Source organism: Pelophylax lessonae (assembly GCF_965119305.1).
Source record: "Pelophylax lessonae genome assembly, chromosome: 3".
In the NCBI taxonomy this organism is placed as follows: domain Eukaryota; kingdom Metazoa; phylum Chordata; class Amphibia; order Anura; family Ranidae; genus Pelophylax; species Pelophylax lessonae.
The window spans coordinates 497,186,520-497,208,299 of NC_138770.1; the positions used below are offsets into that span (position 1 = coordinate 497,186,520).

The window sequence follows — 21,780 nt, forward strand, 5'->3', positions numbered from 1 at the left end:
GATTGCAGTGTTCAGCATAGCTGAACCTGCGATCTGTCCCTGTGCCACTCAGTCACCTCCCCCCACACACGTTAGTAAGCACCAGGCATACATTAACCCCTCCCTCTCCAATAAAATTAACCCCTTCCCTGCCAGTGTCATTTTTACAGTAACAGTGCATATTTATAGCACTGATTACTGTAGTAATGTCACTGGTACCCCCAAAAGTGTAAAAAATGTCAGTCAAGGGTCCGATCTGTCCGCCGCAATATTGCAGTCCCGCAAAAAAAATCGCAGATCGCCGCCATTACTCGTTAAAAAAAAAAACACCAAAAATGACAGAAATCTTTACCTTAGTTAGTAAACGCAATAACTTTTGCGCAAACCAATCAAAATACGCTTATTGTGATTTTTTTTACCAAACATAGGTAGCAGAAAACAAATTGGCCAAAAATTTAAAAAAATTTAAATTTTTACATTTTTTTGGGGGGGAATTTCATATAAAAAATGTGAAAAATATTGTTATTTTTTCAAAATTTGCGCTCTTTTTTTGTTTACCACCAAAAGAAAGCTCTGTTTGTGGGAAAAAAGGATGTAAATTTAGTTTGGGTACGGCGTCGCACGACCGCGCAATTGTCAGTTAAAGTCGCACAGTGACGAATCGCAAAAAGTGGCCTGGACGTAAGACAGCAAAATCCTCCGGTGGTAAAGTGGTTAAAGTAACGCAGTGCCGAATCACAAAAAATGGCCTGGTCTTTTAGGGGGCAAATCCTTCTGGTCCAGAACTGGTTAATAACTCCTCTATTTTACTATTTACCAGATAGAAACTATGAATTCTTAGGAAAACAAATGTAGAGAAATCAATATCTTTTGAGAGAACATCATACTGTACATCATGTATTTCATATATATATATATATATATATATATATATATATATATATATATATATATAGAAAGAAAGCAAAAATATTGCGCTAACCATAAAAAAATTAGCTGCTACACAAAACAACTGACAAAGGATTTTGATACAAAGAAATTTTCAAAAGTGCAGTGCTAGTGAACAAACTCTGTGCGGTGAAAAACGCACACTGCTATGCGACACACAGTTGTCGCTGAATACAGCACAGCAGATGCGTGTCACGCACAGTAGCAAAGCCTTTTGCACAGTGGACCTAAAGCTTTCAAGAACAGGTGTTAAGTTGTCACTGAAGCGTTGGCAACTCTGTGCGGTGAAAAACGCACACTGCTATGCGACCCACAGTTGTAGCTGAATACAGCACAGCAGATGCGTGTCACGCACAGTAGCAAAACCTTTTGCACAGTGGACCTAACGCTTTCAAGAACAGGCGTTAAGTTGTCACTGAGGCGTTGGCAACTCTGTGCGGTGAAAAACGCACACTGCTATGCGACACAAAGTTGTCGCTGGATACAGCACAGCAGATGCGTGTCACGCACAGTTGCAAAGCCTTTTGCACAGTGGACCTTTTTTTTTTTTTTTTTTTCTTTCTTTTTTTTACACTTTTGTTTATTACATGAAAAGGTTACACTGTCACAAACCTGGGCACTGCAAATCGAGAATATGTTGGAAAAATCCCTATTGAAAGTTAACTCAAAATTCTGCGGTGCTTATGTGACACAAAGGATACATATTGCAATGTTTTCAACATGCATGTCTGACACGTGTATACAGTATAACCAGTGATCTGCCTCACTCTTCAGCCTTGCTGCCCCTACTCTGGATAGGACAAATCAATACAAAACAAACCAAGAACACAGTGGAACACTTTGTAAAAATCAGTTAAAAACAAATGTCATATGCAATTCACACCCACATTCACACCAGGACTGTCCAATGCACACTGGAGAAAGAGGAAAGACCTCTTAAAATGTGTCGGCAGACGATGGACACCGGCGCTCTAACGGAGAGGAATTGTGTTGGCAGAGGACACACATCGGAGCTCTGAGGAAGAGTTCCAAACACTCCAGCAGAGGATTCACTCCGGAGCTCTGAGGTGCTGGAAGGATGGATTGGATACATGGGAGTAATGAAGTGGATCCCCTGTTGGTGGTGTGAAATTTGTGCGCATCTCATATGACATTTTTATTTTATTTTTTTTTTCAACAAAGTGGTCTACACAGATCTTGATGCCTGTGTTATCTTGCAGAGAGATCAGTAGGTACAGAAATATGGATGGCCTAAGGTACATTAAGGCAGTGGTCCCCAACCCCGGCCCACAGGGCCCACCAACAGGCCAGGCCTGCAAGACAACTGAAACACATCCCAGGCGACACCATCCGCCGCCCAGCGACCGCAGCACTCCAGTCCGCATCTCCCCAAGGCAATACCCAAAATCCGGCCCGCCAGTGGGCCCCGAGGACCGGAGCCGAGGACCACTGCATCAAGGCATTAACTTTAGATGTAAAAGTTAAGCCCTACCCCCAGAACATTCAAATCTCTCTACTGGTCCTTCTATTAATAATAAAAATAAAGGGATTATAAAATAAAACGTGTATCAAACTAATTCTACGTCAACTGTTGCAATCGGGTTCCTTCTTTAATGTTTTTCTAAAAAGGAATTTTGACTTATCCGCAAATTCCCTATCCTGGAGTACAGTACAGGACTTTACTCATAGACCATGTGCTCATATTCAGGCTACCTTCAGGCAATTGGACACTGGCAAAAAAATAAAATAAAATGTTATTAGGGCTGCCCCTACTGCACACCCATAACCCCACTCTGTGAGACTCCATTTTTTTGTAAACCAAAGGGAATAACCACAGAAGACAGAGGGGAGGGTCCTGTACTGTACCTCAAGACAAGAAAGTCCACAGGCAAATCAAGATTCCCTCAAACCATGAATATCGCCAAGCAATAAAATAAGAAGGGGGGGGGGGTCAACACCACAACAGAACTGTCAGGAGGCCCACAAAAACACAAAGGTTAAAGAACCTGAAAACACTTAAGATGACAGCTTGAAGCACCTTGCACAGAGAGCCAGGTGGCAGTCTTGCAAATCTAGGATACAGATCCTCAATTCAGAAAAGCCTAAGAGACACCAACAGAACTGCTGGAATGGGCTTTAATACAGAAAATAAAGAACCCGGTTCTTGAAGGGTGTAGGCCCTGCAAATAGGTTGCTTGTTCCACCTAGCAATTGTGGAGTGTGAAACCAGAAAGTCCTCTAAGAGGGCCTGCAGGAAAGACATAGAGGGGCTCCATTTTGTGAACAGAAGCCATGGATGACAGCTACAAGGAGATTTCATTTGTGTGTTTTAGAGCAGGACAGTGGGAAGGGAGGAAAGTAAAGTCATTGAGGTAGATGGAAGAGGGACCACCTTGGGTAGAAAAGGGTCTCTCAATACTACCTTTTCCCAGTGCAAAACAAAAGGTTCTTCACAAGAGAGCTGCCAGCCCAGAAACACATACCAGATGTAATGGCCACCAACCAAAAAAGCAACCTTACCAGTGAGGTATTCCTAGGGGGTCTAATAGGTGTAAGGGGGTCTCTGAAGTACCGAGAACACCAGGTTGAGATTCCAAGGTAAAATGGGATTTAAAATTGGGGGAATTTTAATGAGCAACTCCCTAAAGAAAAATCTTGAAGTATTGTGAAGTGAGAGGTTTCAGGAAGAGAATCAATAAGGCAGAAACCTGTCCCTTAAGAGTACTTAGGGCCCGACTGCGGTCAAGACCAGTTTGAAGAAAGGCTAAAATACAAACAGTACTTCCTGGGGCTCCACTACTTGTCCTTGCACCAGGCAAAGTATACCTTCCATATATAATAGTAGATTTTGCAGGAGATAGATTTTCTCACTCAGTGTAGAGATAACAGTCAGATAACACTCATCAGTCAGGACCGGAGTTTCAACAGCCATGCTATTAAAGTCAGTGATAGAGAAGCAAGATAGTATAAGAAGCCTTGCACTAGTAAGTCTGGTCTTTATGTAAGAGGCCAAGGCTCATCTGCCAGGAGTCCGAGTATGTACCACGTTCTTCTTGGCTAATTGGACAATTACTGGAATCCTTTCTTCCTCTAGCATGTCAGTCGGGGGGGATTTTTTATTTTTTTTTTCCCCTAGGAGGGAAGGCATATATTAGCTTGACTAGAGTCAAAGGAATCACCAGAGGATCTATTGCAAAAGCCAGAAGAACCCTGGCTCTGGCTACAAATCTGTTCAGTTGTTGTTGAACCTGGAGATCCACCATGTCAGGGAGAATTTTTTCTGATTGGAAAGACACATAGGAAGATCTAGAATGTGGAGCTGCTCCTGAGGTGAGGATGTGGAGTTAAAGGGACCCGGAGTATTTTGTGCACCTGAGAAGGGAGTGGTGTCATAATAGGACATTGCTCCAGGACAAGGGAACAGCTGTCACCCTGAGAGGTGTTCTGCGTTTCCTGTAAGTCAGCAGAACACATGCTATTCGTTCGTTTTGTCCCAGCTCCCTTGTACCCATGATCTCCCATTGCTTAAGTGAGGGGTTCCCCAATGGGATACTCACAGAGTTGGTCCATAAAGAATGGGGTTTTCCATATCCAGAATGCAGAAGCTGCTATAACCCAGGCCAGGGGCAATACAAAGTGCGTGCGTTTTGCGGTAGATATGGCATGCAGAAATGCATCTTCATCCTCAGACTAAGTCCGCATGGTATTTAAAAAAAAAAAAAAAAGCAAAGTCTAAAACTTATGTCGCCGAAAGCTGTGGGGTAACACAATAAAAGGATTCTTCTGCCTATGAATCCATACTGTGAGCTTAGCACTGCTGATTGTATAGCTTCGAACCAGTCCTAAATCACAAGGAAACTCTGTCTTCCCTTATCCAGTTGGACCTCTGGGGGGCCCAGGCTTTGCCCATCACAGTGGTTATACCCCCAAGAGGGCTCTGCAATGTTTGGGAACCATAGAAATGGACCAAGGCCCTGGACTTGTATAGCATTCTGCAGATAACTACACACATTGAGCTTCTTGCCAAGGTGAGCGCATAAGGCAGAATCCAAGTGGGCAAAGCAAATATTACAGGTCTGCCCCACAGTGGGGTCCAAGTATGGTCCCCAGGGTACAGCACTGAGGGTTAATCCAGAAACTGCTAGATAAACCCTCAGACCTTAATGGAAGTATCAGAAGAAATAAAAATGGTTAAAAAGGAAAAAAAACCTCCAAAAAAGGAGAGGCGGTCCATCATCTAAGGACACTAGAAAAATATGGAGTCTCACGGTGTGGGTGAGGTTATATTAGCATGCAGTAAGGGCCACCCTAACAAAGTATCCAGCGTATAAACCATAGTCCATGAATAAAAATGTTGTGTACTGTATAGTTTAGATATGAACATTTAAAAGTGAATTGACTGTGCTCTAGTTGAGATGTTTGTCTCAGACACTTTTAATCCCTTAGCCCCCATGGTGTACAGATTAATTCAGTATTTACAGTGAATCTTAAATCTAACACACCACTATCACTGAAGATATGTTTATCTTATGGATTTCCTCATCATGGACTCAAGTTTGTGACAGGTACACATTAAATTCATGAATACAGAGACCGCTAAGGCTTGTCCTCCATACAGATGGTGTTTGCTCCAGAAGGATCATAGAAGTCATTGAAGAGTGTTTGTGGATTCCCAATCTTGTGTTACAGGTGGAAAGGGAGAGGTGGACAAATGACACTGAATTCTGCTGTGTGTAACAATAATCAGCTAAAGCAATGACAGAGTATAAACTACAGGAAAAAAAAAAATAACTACGTGGGAACCCTGCAGAGTCCCTTTCTAGTTATGTTATATATACACATTTCTATGTAAATATTGCACCATCTTACAGTGCAGCGCTGTGCACACTACATATATCCCATGTTGCTTTTGGTTTCCCATCTTTTCTTGGCCTCAAACCCCCAGGGCAGGTTCTTCTGCTTCTTCTTTGCTCCTTCCTGAGATGACTCCTGCTCTTCTCTGGCTTTTTTGTACTTGTGACAAGACGCAGCTTTGGTGATCTTTACAGCCAGCTCTCGGGTGGCCAGCTGTTCACTTATCTGTTCTGCTTCTTCAATATCACCCTTCTGTACTGACATATCCAAGCTCTGCTCCAGACGGGACTTCTTCAGCACCTTCTGACACACAGGTGGATTCAGGTGGTCATTGATCCCAAAGTATTTCTGAAGGGTATCCAGAGCTGGGATCTTCTCTGGTGTTGAGCTATCAACCTTTTCGGCAGCTTCTTTACTACTGGCCTTTCTTTTCCCTCTCTTACGCCGCCGCTGCCTCTTCTGTTGCCGGCTGATCTCCGCCTCTAACTCTGAGCGCTTCTTCTGGAGTTCCAGAAATTTAGCTCGGCAGGCGGCGGGCACATTGCCGGTGTTCTCGGGCTCCTGTCTCCCCTCCTCATCCTCGGTAGTGTCGCTGTCACTCGGTCCCGGTGAGGGCAGTCCGCTCCACATCTTCTGTCCCCGCCCACGTTTCCACGGAGAACCGGAAGTGTCTGTACGGCGCTCTTGCCCCCTCCGGTGACGTCATTATTCAGCGCCCAGCGGGCTGCGTGAGGTTGAGCATGATAGGAAACTGTTAGGGGGAGGGCAATATGTGTCAGTGTTGCACAGTGGACCTAATGCTTTCAAGAACAGGCGTTAAGTTGTCACTGAGGCAATGTATTTTGCTGACTAGCAAGCACGTATACCTGCTGTAGATATATCAGCAGTGCAACATGCTCACTACACAGAACCCTGACACTTTCACTTTCCCTACAGAAACTAGATTGTTGAATCTAACTACTGTGGTACAAAGTTCTCTAAATACACTAGATATCCCTTCCCTCACACTAAAAGAACAGCTCCATACAGCAGAAGACTGACACTGTCCCTTTAAAATCTTTTTTTTTTTTTCTAGCTCAAAAAAAACAGCACAATCGCTGTATTTCTAACTACACTGACTGGCTGTAAGCTGAATGCAATTCTGCTATATGGAGCTTTAGAAGCACTCGTCTATGCAGAAAACGTAGTGTAACAAAGCAGGAGTAAGAGAAATGCTTCCACTCTCTTCAACAGACTCTGTATCACTGTGCTAGGGGTTAGGCGGGGCTATCTTATATACTGTGGGGCGTATTCACTCTTGATTGGCCTCTGGTCCCCGTAGTCACTCCAATCACGTTCCTAGCAGACTCCTGCCCCCTCATTGGCTTTTGCTGACGTTTCTGGGCCAATCACGGGCTTTTAAAGCCCACTTCCTGTCCCATTGCATTTTGGGCGGTTCTGGTGACCGAATTCCGAACTTTTACCGCAAAAAGTTCGGAATTCGGCCGAATTTCGAACACCCAATGTTCGGGTCGAACCGATGGTCGACCCGAACCGTTCGATCATCCCTACTCATTTCCCCAGAGTTTAGTTAATGTGATAAAGCTTCACTATGTAATGTGGAATGACCCAGTCAGAACCCAGAACTCTAATCTTGAATCTGCTGCTTACCAATGGCCTTAATCAAAACCTACAAAATTAGAGCAGTTTGCAAGAATGGGCAGAAATAGAAGGATCCGGTTTACTCCATAAGTGGTTTACCAAAAATATGGGGGGGGGGGGGGATGCTGAATTACCTAAGCCTTAGTATGTTGTGTAAATCATATGATAGATGCAATTTTTATTCTATGGCCTTATGCCAGAGTACTACATATCAGAAAACAAAGAAACAGTTTAACGCAAATCAGTGCTTTGTCCATTCTAGGCAGAGCAACAGGTTTGCTTTAAACCTCCACTCCTTAACAGCCCTTTCTTTTATTCCCCACCACTCTGCTTAGTGCTAGGGTAAGTAGGAAAGCATTTCCAGGCATGTGATTCACTTCATATTATAGGACTGAGCCATATCCTTGTGCACGCTATAACATGAATTGTAGCCTGGGGAGTAAAAGGTAGGTAGATATGCACCAATTAGACCTAACTTTATGACCATTGACAGGTTAAATGAATAACATTCATTATCTTGTTATAATGGCATCTCTATGTCGGTTGAATATATTAGGCAGCAAGTATACATGTTGTCCTTGAAGTTGATATGTTCAAAGGAAAAATGGGCATCACGGTTTGTTGTGCATGGGGCTGCGTGGCCACAGTTGGGTCAGGGTGTCCACAGCCAAAAGTGCCTACAATGGGCACTTGAGCTTCAGAACTGGACAATGGAGCAATGGAAGAAAGTGGCCTGCTGATTAATCGTGGTTTCTTTCTTCATGTAAATGGCCTGGTGCATGTGTGTCGGTTAGCTGGGTAAATGGCATCAGGATGCAGTATGGGAAGAAGGCAAGCTGGCAGAGGCAGTCTGATGCTTTTAGCAGTTTTTCACTGGTAAACCTTGGGTTCTGCCATTCATGTGGATGTTACTATACAGAAACCACTTATAGTACCTAAATATTGTTGCTGACCAAGTACACCCCTTCATGGAAATGGTGTTACCTGATGGCAATGGCCTCTATCAGCAGGATAATGTGCCCTATTACCCTGCAAAGATAATTCAAGAATGGTTTAAGGAAGACAACAACGAGTTTGAGGTGTTCATTTGGCCTCCAAATTCCCCAGATTTCAATCCAATTGAGCATCTGTGGGATGTGATGGAAAAACAAGTCCAGTCCACGAGGGCCCCACCTCACAACTTACAGGACATAAAGGATCTGTTACTGATGAATTTTTGCCAGACAGCGCAGCATAAACTCAGAGGTCTAGTGGCATCCATGCCTTGGCAGTTCAAAGCTATTTTGACGGCAAAAGGAATACCTAGTCAATATTGATGGCACTTTTCCACTGCAAGTACCGGCTCCTACCAGCTCGGCTCTACTCGGCCCGGTTTGCTTTTCCACTGCTGGTACCGCATGGTATAGTGTCGGAACGGTTCGGTACGGTACGGTATAGGTTTGCTTTTCCACTAAAGTAGTACTAAAGTTAAGTGGGTGGGATAACAACGGGGTGGGTGGGATTCTCTGACCAATCAGTGGCTAGTAGTGACTGCATGCAAAGGATTGTGGGATATGGTACCAGTTTGGTACCTGTTGGAACCACAATCGAGTAGGCACTGTTTTTTCAGAGCCGTACCGTTCGGTTCCATGCAGTGGAAAAGCAAACCTATACCGTACCGTACCGAACTGTTCCGACCCTATACCATGCGGTACCAGCAGTGGAAAAGCACAAAAGCGTGCCAAACCGGTACAGTTCCATGCAGTGGAAAAGCGCCATTAGGTGGCTGGTCATAAAGTTATGGCTGATCTATGTGTTTTGCTGGAGAGGATTAAGTCAAGGTGAACCTGCTGACGTGCCGTGCAAAGAATATTTTTTAGGGTGTAATACAAAATTGTTTCAGTAGCCTGTTGTAATTTTTCTAAAGAAATAATAAAAATAATAAAGAAAACATATTGTATACTAACTGGAATAATTTAGCACTATTACTATCACTGCCAATACCGACTGTGGTAATGCAATCAAAGGCTGAAAACAAGCTCTTGCTGTAATAACATTTCATTATGAGTGATAAATGTTGCCTAACAAAGGTAAAATCATTTCCTTTTTTAATTTCCTAAATCATGACTTAAATAGCGTGTGATCCATGACACTTGTTCTAAACAGTTTGGCAGGTGAACATATTTCACATTAAATTTCCATTAAAGTCTTTCTTAAAGGAGAATAAAAGCTATAGAAAAAGGTTATAGCTTGCTCATCCACTGTCAAATTAAAGAGCAGAAAGTGAAAAGTTGGCATTTTACACACACATTTAGCTTCCATTTCTAATGTTAAAGACTTAAACTGGTTGAGACTTGAAGTGTTTACATCAAACTGTAACATTTATGTGAAAGAATAGTCATTTCGTAGAGTGGGATTAAATTGATGTTTAGAAAAGGTGGCTGTCAAAAAAAAAAAAAAAAGTTCAAGTTAACCTTTGACATAATTTGGTTATGACATAATTTTGTTTACTTACTATTCCTACATGCAAATCTAATAAAGCTAAAGGTTTCAGGGTCATCATTTTTAAATATGCATCACAGACTTAAATACACGTCTCTAAAGAAAATGTTGTATTAGTAGACCTGTGGTCAAGTCAGTGAATAATCTAAAGTTGAGTAAGGCCTCACATGGGATTTCCGATCAGGTCCGCCTGTCATTTTTTCGGATGGAGCAGACCTGATCGGATGCTCCATGTACCTCTATGGAGCTGCGGATGTCAGCGGTGACATGTCCCCTGACAGCCTCTGCCAACCTGATCCGATCCTGTCTGTGAAATGCAGATGGATAGAAACCCTATTTTCCATAGGGTTGGAGGATGGGATCGGATAGGATCGGATGAAAACAGACAGGCAATCTGGTATCATCCGATCTCCCATAGAGGAGTGCGGGGATCTGACAGGTCTGTCTCTGCAAAGTAAGCGAAGACGGAGCTGTCATCCTCCTGCTCAGCGGGGATCGGCGGCTCGATCCCCGCTGAGCAAAACAGAGTCCACTGGGCGAAAAGCCAGTGTGAAAGGACCCTATGTGAGTTTTTCATTTCTGCTCCAGTGATCCACTTGCCTTGGTTTGAATTGGAAGAAATGTAATACCATTTGTTTAGTGTTTTTTTTTTTTTACATTACATTTGCTTTTAAAATAATAAAAAAACAACAAAAAAAAAGAACATTAACCAGTTGCTGACCAGCCACCACAGATATACGGTGGCAGGTTCCCGCGAATCGCCATACCTGTACGGCAGTTCGCAGGAGTGATTGCCGCCGGGCACCTGCGATCGCTCCCTGTGGAGAGAGAACGGCGGTCTGCTGTTGCAAACACAGCAGACTGTTGTTCTCTCAGCAATCAAAACAGAACTCCTGTGTTCCTCCTATTTAGAAACACAGGTCTCTATGCTGATTTCTTAAGCCCTACCCCCCCCCACAGTTAGAAAACACCCCCTAGGCTCACATTTAACCCTATGATCACCCCTGGGTTAACCCCTTCCCTGCCAGTGTCATTACCACAGTAACAGTGCATATTTTTAGCACTGATTACTGTAGTAATGTCACTGGTCCCCGCAAAATTGTCAAAAATGTCAGTTAGGGGTCCGATCTGTCCGCCACAATGTCGCAGTCCCAATAAAAATCACTGATTGCCACCATTACTAGTAAAAAAAATAAAAATGAAATAAATCTTTCTCCTTGTTTGTAGACGCGATAAATTTTGCACAAACCAATCAAAATACGCTTATTGGGATTTTATTTTACCAAAAACAATGTAGCAGAATACAAATTGGCCTAAAAGGATGAAAAAAAATGTATTTGAAATTTTTGGTTATCGGGAGTGTTATGTATGCAGAAAGTGAAAAATCTTTTTTTTCAGAATTGTCGCTTTTTTTGTTGATAGCGCAAAAAATATGAATCGCAGAGGTGATCAAATGCCACCAAAAGAAATCTCTATTTGTAGAAAAAAAAAGGACATCAATTTTTTTTTTTAGTACAGCGTTGCACGACCGCGCAATTGTCAGTTAAAGTAATGCAGTGCCGAATCGCAAAAAAAATGGCCTGGTCATTAAGGGGGAAAATCTTCCCGTCCAGAAGTGGTTAAAGAATAACCCCATAGGGGTGCACCTTCTGTCAGCTACATACAGTATACATTGCTGTGTTACGGTAGTGGGATGAAGACTTCCCATTCCATTCCCAGAACAAAATCAAGTCAGGCTGAGTGCTGCTTAGACATTCAGCGTAAGCTTTACATTTTCTGAAAGAGTACAAGGATTTTTCTGATTGGTTAAGGTGGAGAGGCAGACAGAGGCTAAATATGTCTAGGGAAGGAGATTTAGGGTAGCCAGGCAGTGTCCTCAGCACAGCCAGAAAACTGACCATGGATGGATGTGCTCTCACGCTTAGCATGGTCCATTTGAAATAGGAGAGCAGAGAGACTGGCAGAATAACCAATACAAAGAGAAGAAGATACTTTTTAAACTCAAATATCTGGTACAACAGACACATTTCAGGAATATGAAATGTCGGGGTAATGTATTCTTTTATTTTTAAGAGTTTGAGGGACAGCACAGTTTTGCATAAGCAAGTTTCTATTTATCAAAGTTTAAAGAAAAAGCTGTTGCTGCTAAAACTACCTGAAAAAAGCAACTTTTTAAAACTGAAATGAATTAGGTTGTGGTGCTTCTGCTGTACAGTATTTAAACCAAGTTAACCGTAAAAGAAGAAAACAATTCCACAGCCAAATACTTGCTGCCAGTGTACGCTGTTGGTGAAACTGTAGGTGAAAATTGTACATAACATCATGTGCTCCTAACCAATTATTAAGGCATAAGATCTGTTTGCCAAGAGGAGCAGAGTAACCGTTAAGTTAAATATAAATTCATCTTAAAAGTGCACATTAGCAGTTATTTGGAATTGGATTTAGAATGGTAATTGAACCATGAGGATCTCCAATGGATTTATTGCCCGGTATTACAATGATTCTGTATGAGAATTAGCTACTTTAGCTACTATATTTGTTAAGGCTTTGCTCTCCTAAAGTGGTATAAAACCCAAAAGCATACATTTATTATATTGCAGCTTATTAATTCTGCAATATAAGCTGCAATATATTACATTTTTGTTTTTTAGTTTAATACTGCTTAAATGTAAGTTCTTACCTGTCATGCTTCCCGTTTCCTGCCCCCTCTCTCTCTCTCACAATTGGATATAAATGTATATATATATATATATATATATATTTATTTTACTTGTGACATGTATTTGTGCTGTGAAACAGCACTTTCTCACTTTCTTACCTAGGACAAGAATGACGTTAATGTCCCCTGCCCTTCCTGTGTTTGCGCAGATGTACTGCAGGGCTACAGGTCTCAAGTGAGCCATGCGGCACATGTCCACATATGCGGCAAATATACTGTAGTAGTCCCAAACTGTGCCGTTTTTACAAATATGTGGGAAATCTCCTGCGCATGTGCAGATGTGCTGAAGGACTCTGACAAGACCTGAAGGCTGGGCAGAGCAATTTGGCACACCTGCACATGTGCCATAATGGCAGTGCTGGAGGGTTTGCAGAGTTGACTTGCTGTTGGAGATCTGGATGGGGTCAGCCTGAGCAGAAGCAGAAGTAAGCCATTTCTAGGGTGCTTTGTAACTACTGCCCACTGTCTAACTCTGATGTACAGTTAGGTACATATATTTTTGGACACAGGCACAATTTTCATACTTTACGCTCTGTTTGCCACCAGAATAAAACTAAAATGAAACAATCCAAATGAATTTGAAGTGCAGATTTTCAGCTTTAATTCAAGTGGTTGAACATAAATATCAAGTACAAATTTTAGGAATTGCAATCATTTTTATACATAGTCCCCTTTCTTAGGGGATCAAATGTAATTGAACATATGAATATAATCATAAATAAAATGTTTATTTTTAACATTTTGTTGAGAATCCTTCACTGGCAATGACTGCCTGAAGTCTGTGACCCATGGACATTACCAAAGACTGGGTTTCCTCTTTTCTGATGCTTTGCTAGGCTCTAACTGCAGCTGTCTTCAGTTGTTCTTTGTTTGTGGGACTTTCTGCCTTTAGTTTTGCCTTCAGCAAGTGAAATTCATGCTCAATTGGGTTGAGATCAGGTGATTGACTCGGCCATTGCAGAATATTCCATATTCTTTTTCTTCAAAAGCTCCTGGGTTGCCGTGGCAGTGTGTTTTGGATCGTTGTATATATGTACTATGAAACGCCTCCAATCAACTTTGCTGCATTTGGCTGAATCTGGGCTGACGGTATATCTCTAAATATTGCAAAATTCATCTGGCTGCTTCTGACTTTTGTCTTGTCATCAATAAATACTAATGACCTAGTGCCACTGGATGCCATGCATGCCCATGCCATCACACTGCCTCCACTATGTTTTACAGATGACGTTGTGTGCTTTGGATCATGAGCTATGTCAAGCCTTCGCCACACTTTTTTGTTCCCATCATTCTGTTACAGATTATTCTTAGTTTCATCTGTCCAAAGAATGCTTTTCCAGAACTGGTCTGGCTTTTTTTAGATGTTTTTGGCAAAGTCTAATCTGGCTTTTCTATTCTTCAGGCTTATAAATGGTTTGCACCTTGTGGTGAACCCTCTGTACTGTATTTCTTCTCGTGAAGTCTTCTCTTGATTGTAGACTTTGACATTCACACACCCACCTCCTGGAGAGTATCCTTCACTTGCCTTGATGTTGTGAATGGGATTTGCTTTTCCATAGAGAGCATCCTGTGATCATCCACCACTGTTGTCTTCTGTGGATGTCCAGGCCTTTTTATGTTGCTGAGCTCACCAGTGCATTCTTCTTTCCTTAGAATGTACCAAACTGTTGATTTGGCCACTCCTAATGTTGCTGCTATCTCTCTGATGTATTTGTTTAGTTTAGTCAAGCCTTACAATGGTCTGTGTCCCTTGCATGGACAGCTTCTTTGAACGCATCATGTAGGTTCATAGCAATAGATTCCAAATGCATATACCACACTTAGAATCAACTCCAGACCTTTAACCTGCCTAATTGATGAAGAAAAAAAGGAGTAGCCCACGCCTGGCCATGAAACCGCTTTTGATTCAATTGTCCAATTACTTTTGGTCCCTTGAAAAAGTAGAGTTGCTATTCTTAAGAGATGTATTTCCTAAACCCTTCCTTTGATTAGAATGTACATACCATCAAATTAAACCTGAGAGTGTGAACTTCAGCCCATATCCATATTATTTAACTATAGCTTGAATATGTTTTGGTAAATACCTAAAAATACTAAAATTGTGCCCGTGTCCAAATATATTTTGATTTAACTGTATATATCTTCTCCACCTTATTTCCTAAGCCATGCTGTACATCCCCTCCTCCGCATTCCCCTCATTCAGTATGCAGTGTTGTTAATTCCCTATTCCAAACCCCCTTGTTTATTATGCCATGCTGTATATTTCATAGTTACATAGTTACATAGTAGTTAAGGTTGAATAAAGACAATAGTCCATCCAGTTCAACCTGTGTAGGTGTGTGTGGCCGTAATCCTCTCACATACCCCTGAATGTTCTGATCCTTGAGATGTACGTCTAAGAGTCTTTTGAAAGCCACCATACTTCCCGCAGAAACCACCTCTTGTGGTAGAGAATTCCACAATCTTGTATCTCTAACAGTAAAGAACCCCCCACGTTGCCTGAGGTTAAAGCGCTTCTCCTCTAATCGCATTGTATGTCCTCGAGTCCTCATGCAATCCCTTCGAGTGAATAGCTTTTTTCTATGCCGAGATCACCATTGAGATATTTATAAATTGCTATCATGTCCCCTCTCAGGCGTCTCTTCTCCATGGAGAATAAATCAAGCAATTGCAGACGCTCTTCATAATTAAGGTCCTCCAATCCCCTAATTAGTTTAGTTGCCCTTCTCTGGACTCTCTCCAGCTCCAACACATCCCTCCTGAGAACTGGCGACCAGAACTGGACAGAATACTCCAGATGTGGTCGGGCCAGAGTTTTATAAAGTGGAAGGATTATAGTCTTATCTCTAGAATACATCCCTTTCTTTATGCATGCTAATATTCTGCTGGCTTTGGCAGCTGCTGCTTGACATTGCATGCTACTGCCTAGTTTATCATCTACCAAGACTCCCAGATCTTTCTCCATTTTTGATTCCCCCAAGGGTTCCTCCCCTAACGTGTATTGTGCTTTTATTTTTTTAGTCCCCAAGTGCAAAACCTTACACTTCTCCACATTAAACCTCATTTGCCATGTCATTGCCCACTCTGTTATTTTGTCCAGGTCATTCTGTAGGATATCTGCTTCATGCTGTGCAGTTATTGCCCTGCCCAATTTTGTGTTTTCTGCAAAAACAGATATAGAACTACTGATCCCGTCCTCAATGCTGTTTATGAATAAATTGAACAAGGTTGGTCCCAGGACTGAGCCTTGGGGCACCCCACATACCACCTCAGACCAGTCTGAGTATGCGATGTTTATTACCACCCTTTGGACACGCCCTTTTAGCCAATTCCGTATCCAAGAGCAAACCCTGCGGTCGATACCTGCAGACCTTATTTTATAAATTAAGCGCTTGTGGGGAACTGTATCAAACGCCTTAGCGAAATCCAGGTACACCACATCCACTGGTCTGCCCCTATCTAGCTCACAGCTCACCTCCTCATAGAATGTTAAGAGATTGGTTTGACAAGAACACCCATTTGTAAACCCGTGCTGGTTACTGCTGATGATGTTGTTGTCTTTAGCAAACTCTACGATATAGTCCCTTAACATCCCCTTCAGAAGTTTACATACTATCGATGTCAGACTGACAGGCCTATAATTACCTGGTACATGCCTCTGCCCTTTTTTGAATATCGGTATCACGTTAGCTTTCCTCCAATCCCCTGGTACATTTCCTGTCATAATACTGTCAGCAAAGATCAGGAACAGTGGTCTAGATATAACCTTACTGAGTTCTTTGAGTACTCTCGGATGTACGCCATCCGGGCCTGGTGATTAATTTGTGTTAATTTTATCCGGCCTTTCCCTGATTTCACCCTCTGTTAGCCATAGCGGCAAGACCTGTGTATTACTACTAACCATACAGTCATGGTCAGTGTACCCCTCCTTTTCCTGTGTAAAGACTGATGAGAAAAAAGCGTTCAGCACGGTTGCTTTTGCAGTGTCCTCTGTAACCCTCCCCCCATCTTCGTTGATTATGTGTGCAATATGCTCTGCCCTAGCTTTTTTGCTGTTGATATATTTAAAGAATTTCTTTGGGTTCTTTTTACTATCCTCCGCTTTTTGTCTCTCAAAGTTGATTTTAGCCATTTTGATTTCGTATTTACTTTTCTTATTTGCCTCCTTGTATTGCTCGAAAGCGATACCGTGCCCTCTGATTTATATTTCTTGAAGGCCATTTTTTTCCCCTAATAAGTTTTTTAACATTACGGTTTAGCCAGCCAGGTTTGGCCTTGTCTCTTCTAAATTTATTTCCCATAGGAATGCACTGCAAGATGCATTTGTTTAATATGTTCCTAAAGCATTCCCATTTCCTAAGCTGCTAAGCCTCATTCTGCACGTCACCCTGTACATTTCCTAAACCTCAGCAAAACTTCCATTAAAAAACGATTCCTATACAAAACTTATTCTTATTGGCTGAAGAGGGGAGGTGGATGGATGATGTCACAATCTTCGACTCATTTGTAGAACACAAAGCTTTCTGTAAATGGCTAAAAAGCCCTCTGCCTGACTCAGCTTTGTTCTGGGAGCTGGGCAGGAAGTTCTTGTCCTGCTTCTAGAACACAGCACTATATACTGTATGTGGCTGAGGATACGCACAGTCTATACAATGCTACCTGCCACTGCATCTCTTAGTGAAGATAATAGTTTGCTTGCCCGACTTTGGTCCAAACAAACTAAACTTCAAAAAAGTTGGGGAACAGCTTTAACGCAAGCAGGCCTACTATTGCTTTTGTGACCCCAGGTCATAGTAACATAGTACCATAGTAGTTAAGTTTGATGAATAAAGACAATAGTCCATCCAGTTCAACCTGTGTAGGTGTGTGTGTGTGTGTGTCAGTGCTGATAATCATCTCCCATATCCCTGTATATTGTGTAATTTAAGATGCATGTCCAAGAGGCTTTTAAAAGTATTAATACTACCCGCTGACACCACCAATTGTGGAAGAGAGTTCAACATTTGTTCTGCCCTGAAAGTGAAAAACCCCCTACACAGCTTAAGGTTAAATCGATTCACCTCCAATCTCATTGTATGGCCACTAGTCCTCTTGCACTCCCTGAGACTGAATGGCTTCTTTCCTATGCTGGGATCACCCTTGAGGTATTTGTCGCTATCATGTCCCCTCTCAAGCGTCTCTTCTCCAGCAAAAATAAATTTAGTGCTTGTAGTTGCTCCTCGCAATTGAGGTCCTCCAATCCCCTAATTTGTTCTGTTGCCCTTCTTTGGACTCTCTCCAGTTCCAGAACATCCCTTCTGAGGATTGGTGACCAGAACTAGACAGAATACTCCAGATGTGGCCAGACCAGAGTTTTATAAAGTGGCAGAATTATAGTTTTATTTCTGGAGTATATCCCCTTTTTTATCCACGCTAATATTCTGCTGGCTTTGGTAGCTGCAGCTTGACATTGCATGCTATTGCTGGGGGTCCCTCCAATAGGACCCCCAGATCTTTCTCCATCCTTGGTTCCCTCAGAGGTTCCCCCCCTTAGTGAGTAGTTTGCATTTATGTTTTTAGCCCCAAAGTGCATTCATTTACATTTCTCCACATTAAACCTCATTTGCCATGTAGTTGCCCATTCTATTATTTTGTTAATTTCTTTCTGTAAGATTTCTGTATCCTGATGTAAAGTCATTGCCCTGCTTATTTTTGTGTTGGCCACAAAAACTGAGATTGCGATATTTATCCCATCCTCTATATCATTTATGAATAAATTAAACAGAATTGGTCCCAGGACAGACCCTTGGGGTACCCCACTTACCTCTCCAGATCAGTCTGAGTAGACATTATTTATCACCACCCTTTGGATGCACCCCTATAACCAGTTTTCTATCCAAGAACAAACCTTATGGTCGATGTCTTCAGACTTCAGCTTGTAAATTAAGCTTTTATGAGGAAGTGTATCGAATACCTTTGCAAAATCCAGATACACCACATCCACAGGTTCCCCCCCCCCCTATCTAGATCGCAGCTTACTTCCTTGTTGAATCCTCATTAACAGATTCCTCGTTAACAGCTTGGTCTGGCAAGAACGTCCCTTCATAAACCCATACTGATTACTACTAATGATACTGTTTTCATCAGCAAATTCTTGGATATAGTTCCTTATCATCCCCTCCAATAATTTACCTACTATTGATGTCAGGTTGACTGGCCTGTAGTTCCCCGAAATATGTCTCTGCCCTTTTTTGAATATTGGTACCACATTTGCTTTTCTACATTCAGCTGGTATAGATCCTGTCAGTATACTGTCCGCAAAGATTGTGAACAATGGTCTAGCTATAATCTAAAATAGGGGGAAGAAACTGCGCTAAATATCTGGAAAATGGTATAGCGGCAACTTAATATGTGACCAACATCAGATAAACATTAAAAAAGGGGGGAAGCTGCGCTAAATGACACAAAACATATAAAGTCCAAAAAGTCCAAAATGTTTTGATGAATGTGTGAATAATGAAACCAAAAAGTCCAAACAATATATTCAACCGAATATCCACCCGTGCAGGAATTGAATAAATTTACTGCTTACCAGAAGTAGCAGTATAATGCGCCTTGTAAGGAATAAAGCTGAGCCAGCTGAAAATCTCACCAGCGATGGCCGTCCCAGGATCACGATTAGATGGGTGTAGGAATAAAAAATGTATACAACATAGCGTGATACTGTATATGATAATGAGTGAATCACTCCCGAGTGTGTCAGAAGAAAAGAGAGGTGCTGTTAAGCCCACCACCAACATAGGCTGCTTACCAGATAAATAATATATACAGATAAATAAACAGCGATCCAAAGAATATGAGCCTTTGGATAAACCACCAACTTTAGTGCATTGTAATTACCAAATAAATGATGTGTGAAGGCAAATAAATAAGCAGCAATTCCAAATGAATGTTGAAAAGCCGTAGGATAAGCCACCACCTGACTCCAAGTGTAATTATCAGATATAAAAGTAAATGAGCATATAGGGTAATTCCGGATGGACTCAAGATCTATTAGGGAGTTGCACCAAAATCGCCCGCTTACCAGAGATAAGCACTTTCAATGCCAAATTCTGGATACAGATGTCCCTGGAATATGTCCCCAATGATGCAAAGGCCGATCCACAAATATGGCTCCAAGTATCATAAGGAAATAATGATGGAGATATCCATAGTGTAAATCTGCATTTATTAAAACGAAAAATAAAAGTATTGCACTTACATCAAGAATCTTGGAAAAGCGCTAAATCGAAGCTGCCGGCCGGACAGCTCCAAACACCCGCCTGAGTGTCTCACAATGGTGACGTCAGCACGCCGCGACCGACGTACGTTTCGTCAAAGGATGACGTTCTCAAGGTACGGGCGGCGCGCTGACGCCACCTCTTATATAATACCACAATGAAGCACATAGGGTAGAGGATCTTCCCTCCGGGACCGAGGAGTTGAAGCCACAATCGCCATCTTGGCTAAGGACAACGGAACTGATCTCGGACCTCCTATATATTGTCTTATGTAAGGAATAAATACAAATCAATCTTAGCTAACTAATACCCCATTGGAAATTTAGATTAAATCTATATATGGAAATAAATCCAAAGGACATCGGTCCATATAATACTGCCATAAAAAAGCTATTAAGGGCAAGCAACAATCCCAGATCCCCCAGGAAGTCCTCTTGCACAAAAGTTCTAAGATATAGCTATGAATCATAAATACAAACAGAAATGATGACATTAACATCCCCAGCATACCTTTGACGGGCTAAATTGTTAAATCACATTAGGGACCAAAGCCTGATGTGATAAAAAATCATATTAGGGAACACACAAAGATGATGATATTAGCATCCCCAGCATACCCTTGACGGGCTGAATGGCTGTATCATATTAGGGACCAAAGCCATAATAGCAAAGATCTCCCAATAAGTTAAAAATCATAAAATACAGTGGTCTAAACAGAGAACTCACCATTCCTATTCAAATTGCCACTATTTCGTCAATGAGAGAGGGCTAGATCGCACCATAACTCAGAAGAAATAAAATTTATAAAGGAATAATAAAAAGTATTGATAAATGTTATATATTATTATATAGCATGATATGATATATGTCCAAATACAAGGCTCAAAAATGTTGAAAATTAATATAAAAATTATAACCTATTTACCATATCGAGATATCAGAATATCACCCATTAGCCTCCATAGAGTATAAAATTACATTACCTTAGTACAAAGTTATATTCAGAAAAATTACCATAGACCGGAAAAATCAAGAATTGTTAATGAATGCGTTTACATCAGTATCCACATTCATTTCGAAAGGCGTGTAGGTCTTAACTTTGAATATCCAAGCCATTTCTAACCTAGAAAGGCCCCTCACAAAAGGCTCCCCCCGCCATTTTGGAGTAAATTTGTCAATGCCCAAAAATGTAACATTGGACGGATTTTTATTGTGATTGATCTATTCGGTTGAATATATTGTTTGGACTTTTTGGTTTCATTATTCACACATTCATCAAAACATTTTGGACTTTTTGGACTAGCTATAATCTGACTTAGTTCTTTGAGGACTCTCGGGTGTAAGCCATCTGGTCCTGGTGATTTATTTGTGTTAAGCTTAATAAATCTTTCCTTGATGCCAGCCTCTGTTAACCACAGCGGTATGTCCTGTGATGTGCTACTAACAATACTGTCGTGGTCAGTATACCCCTCCTTTTCCTGTGTTAAAATTGAGGAGAAGAAAGCATTTAGTACAGTTGCCTTCTCTGTGTCATCTGTAACCATCCTCCCTTCATCGTTTTTCATGTGGGCAATGTGCTCTGACTTTGCTTTTTTACTATTAGTATATTTAAAGAATTCCTTGGGATTTTTTTTACTCTTCTCTGCTATGTGTCTCCCATAGTCTTTTTTAGCCACCCTGATTTCCTTCTTACAATTCTTGTTGCATTTCATGTATTGTTGGAATGCTGACAATGCCCCCTCCGCTTTAAAATTTTTTTAGGTCTTAGAACATGATGCTACAGTTCCTGGTCAGATGGCACTATGACTAAATGAAAGAATCAGGGAAGGGTACTTGTAGTCTTAAAGTCAGCCAGGCAGAAGACAGCAACTGATAGCGGAATACTGGTCAGGGTAGGTA

General features: G+C 41.6%; 1 protein-coding gene across 1 annotated transcript; it reads right to left on the minus strand.

The window, feature by feature from the left end:
• Nucleotides 1–5,397: 5,397 nt before the first annotated feature.
• Nucleotides 5,398–6,456, minus strand: LOC309548995 (protein FAM204A-like). Its single transcript, XM_082248931.1, has one exon. It carries the CDS (start codon nt 6,409–6,411, stop codon nt 5,815–5,817), a length of 597 nt encoding a protein of 198 aa, XP_082105057.1. The 5' UTR covers nt 6,412–6,456; the 3' UTR covers nt 5,398–5,814.
• Between the last annotated feature and the right edge of the window lie 15,324 nt (nt 6,457–21,780).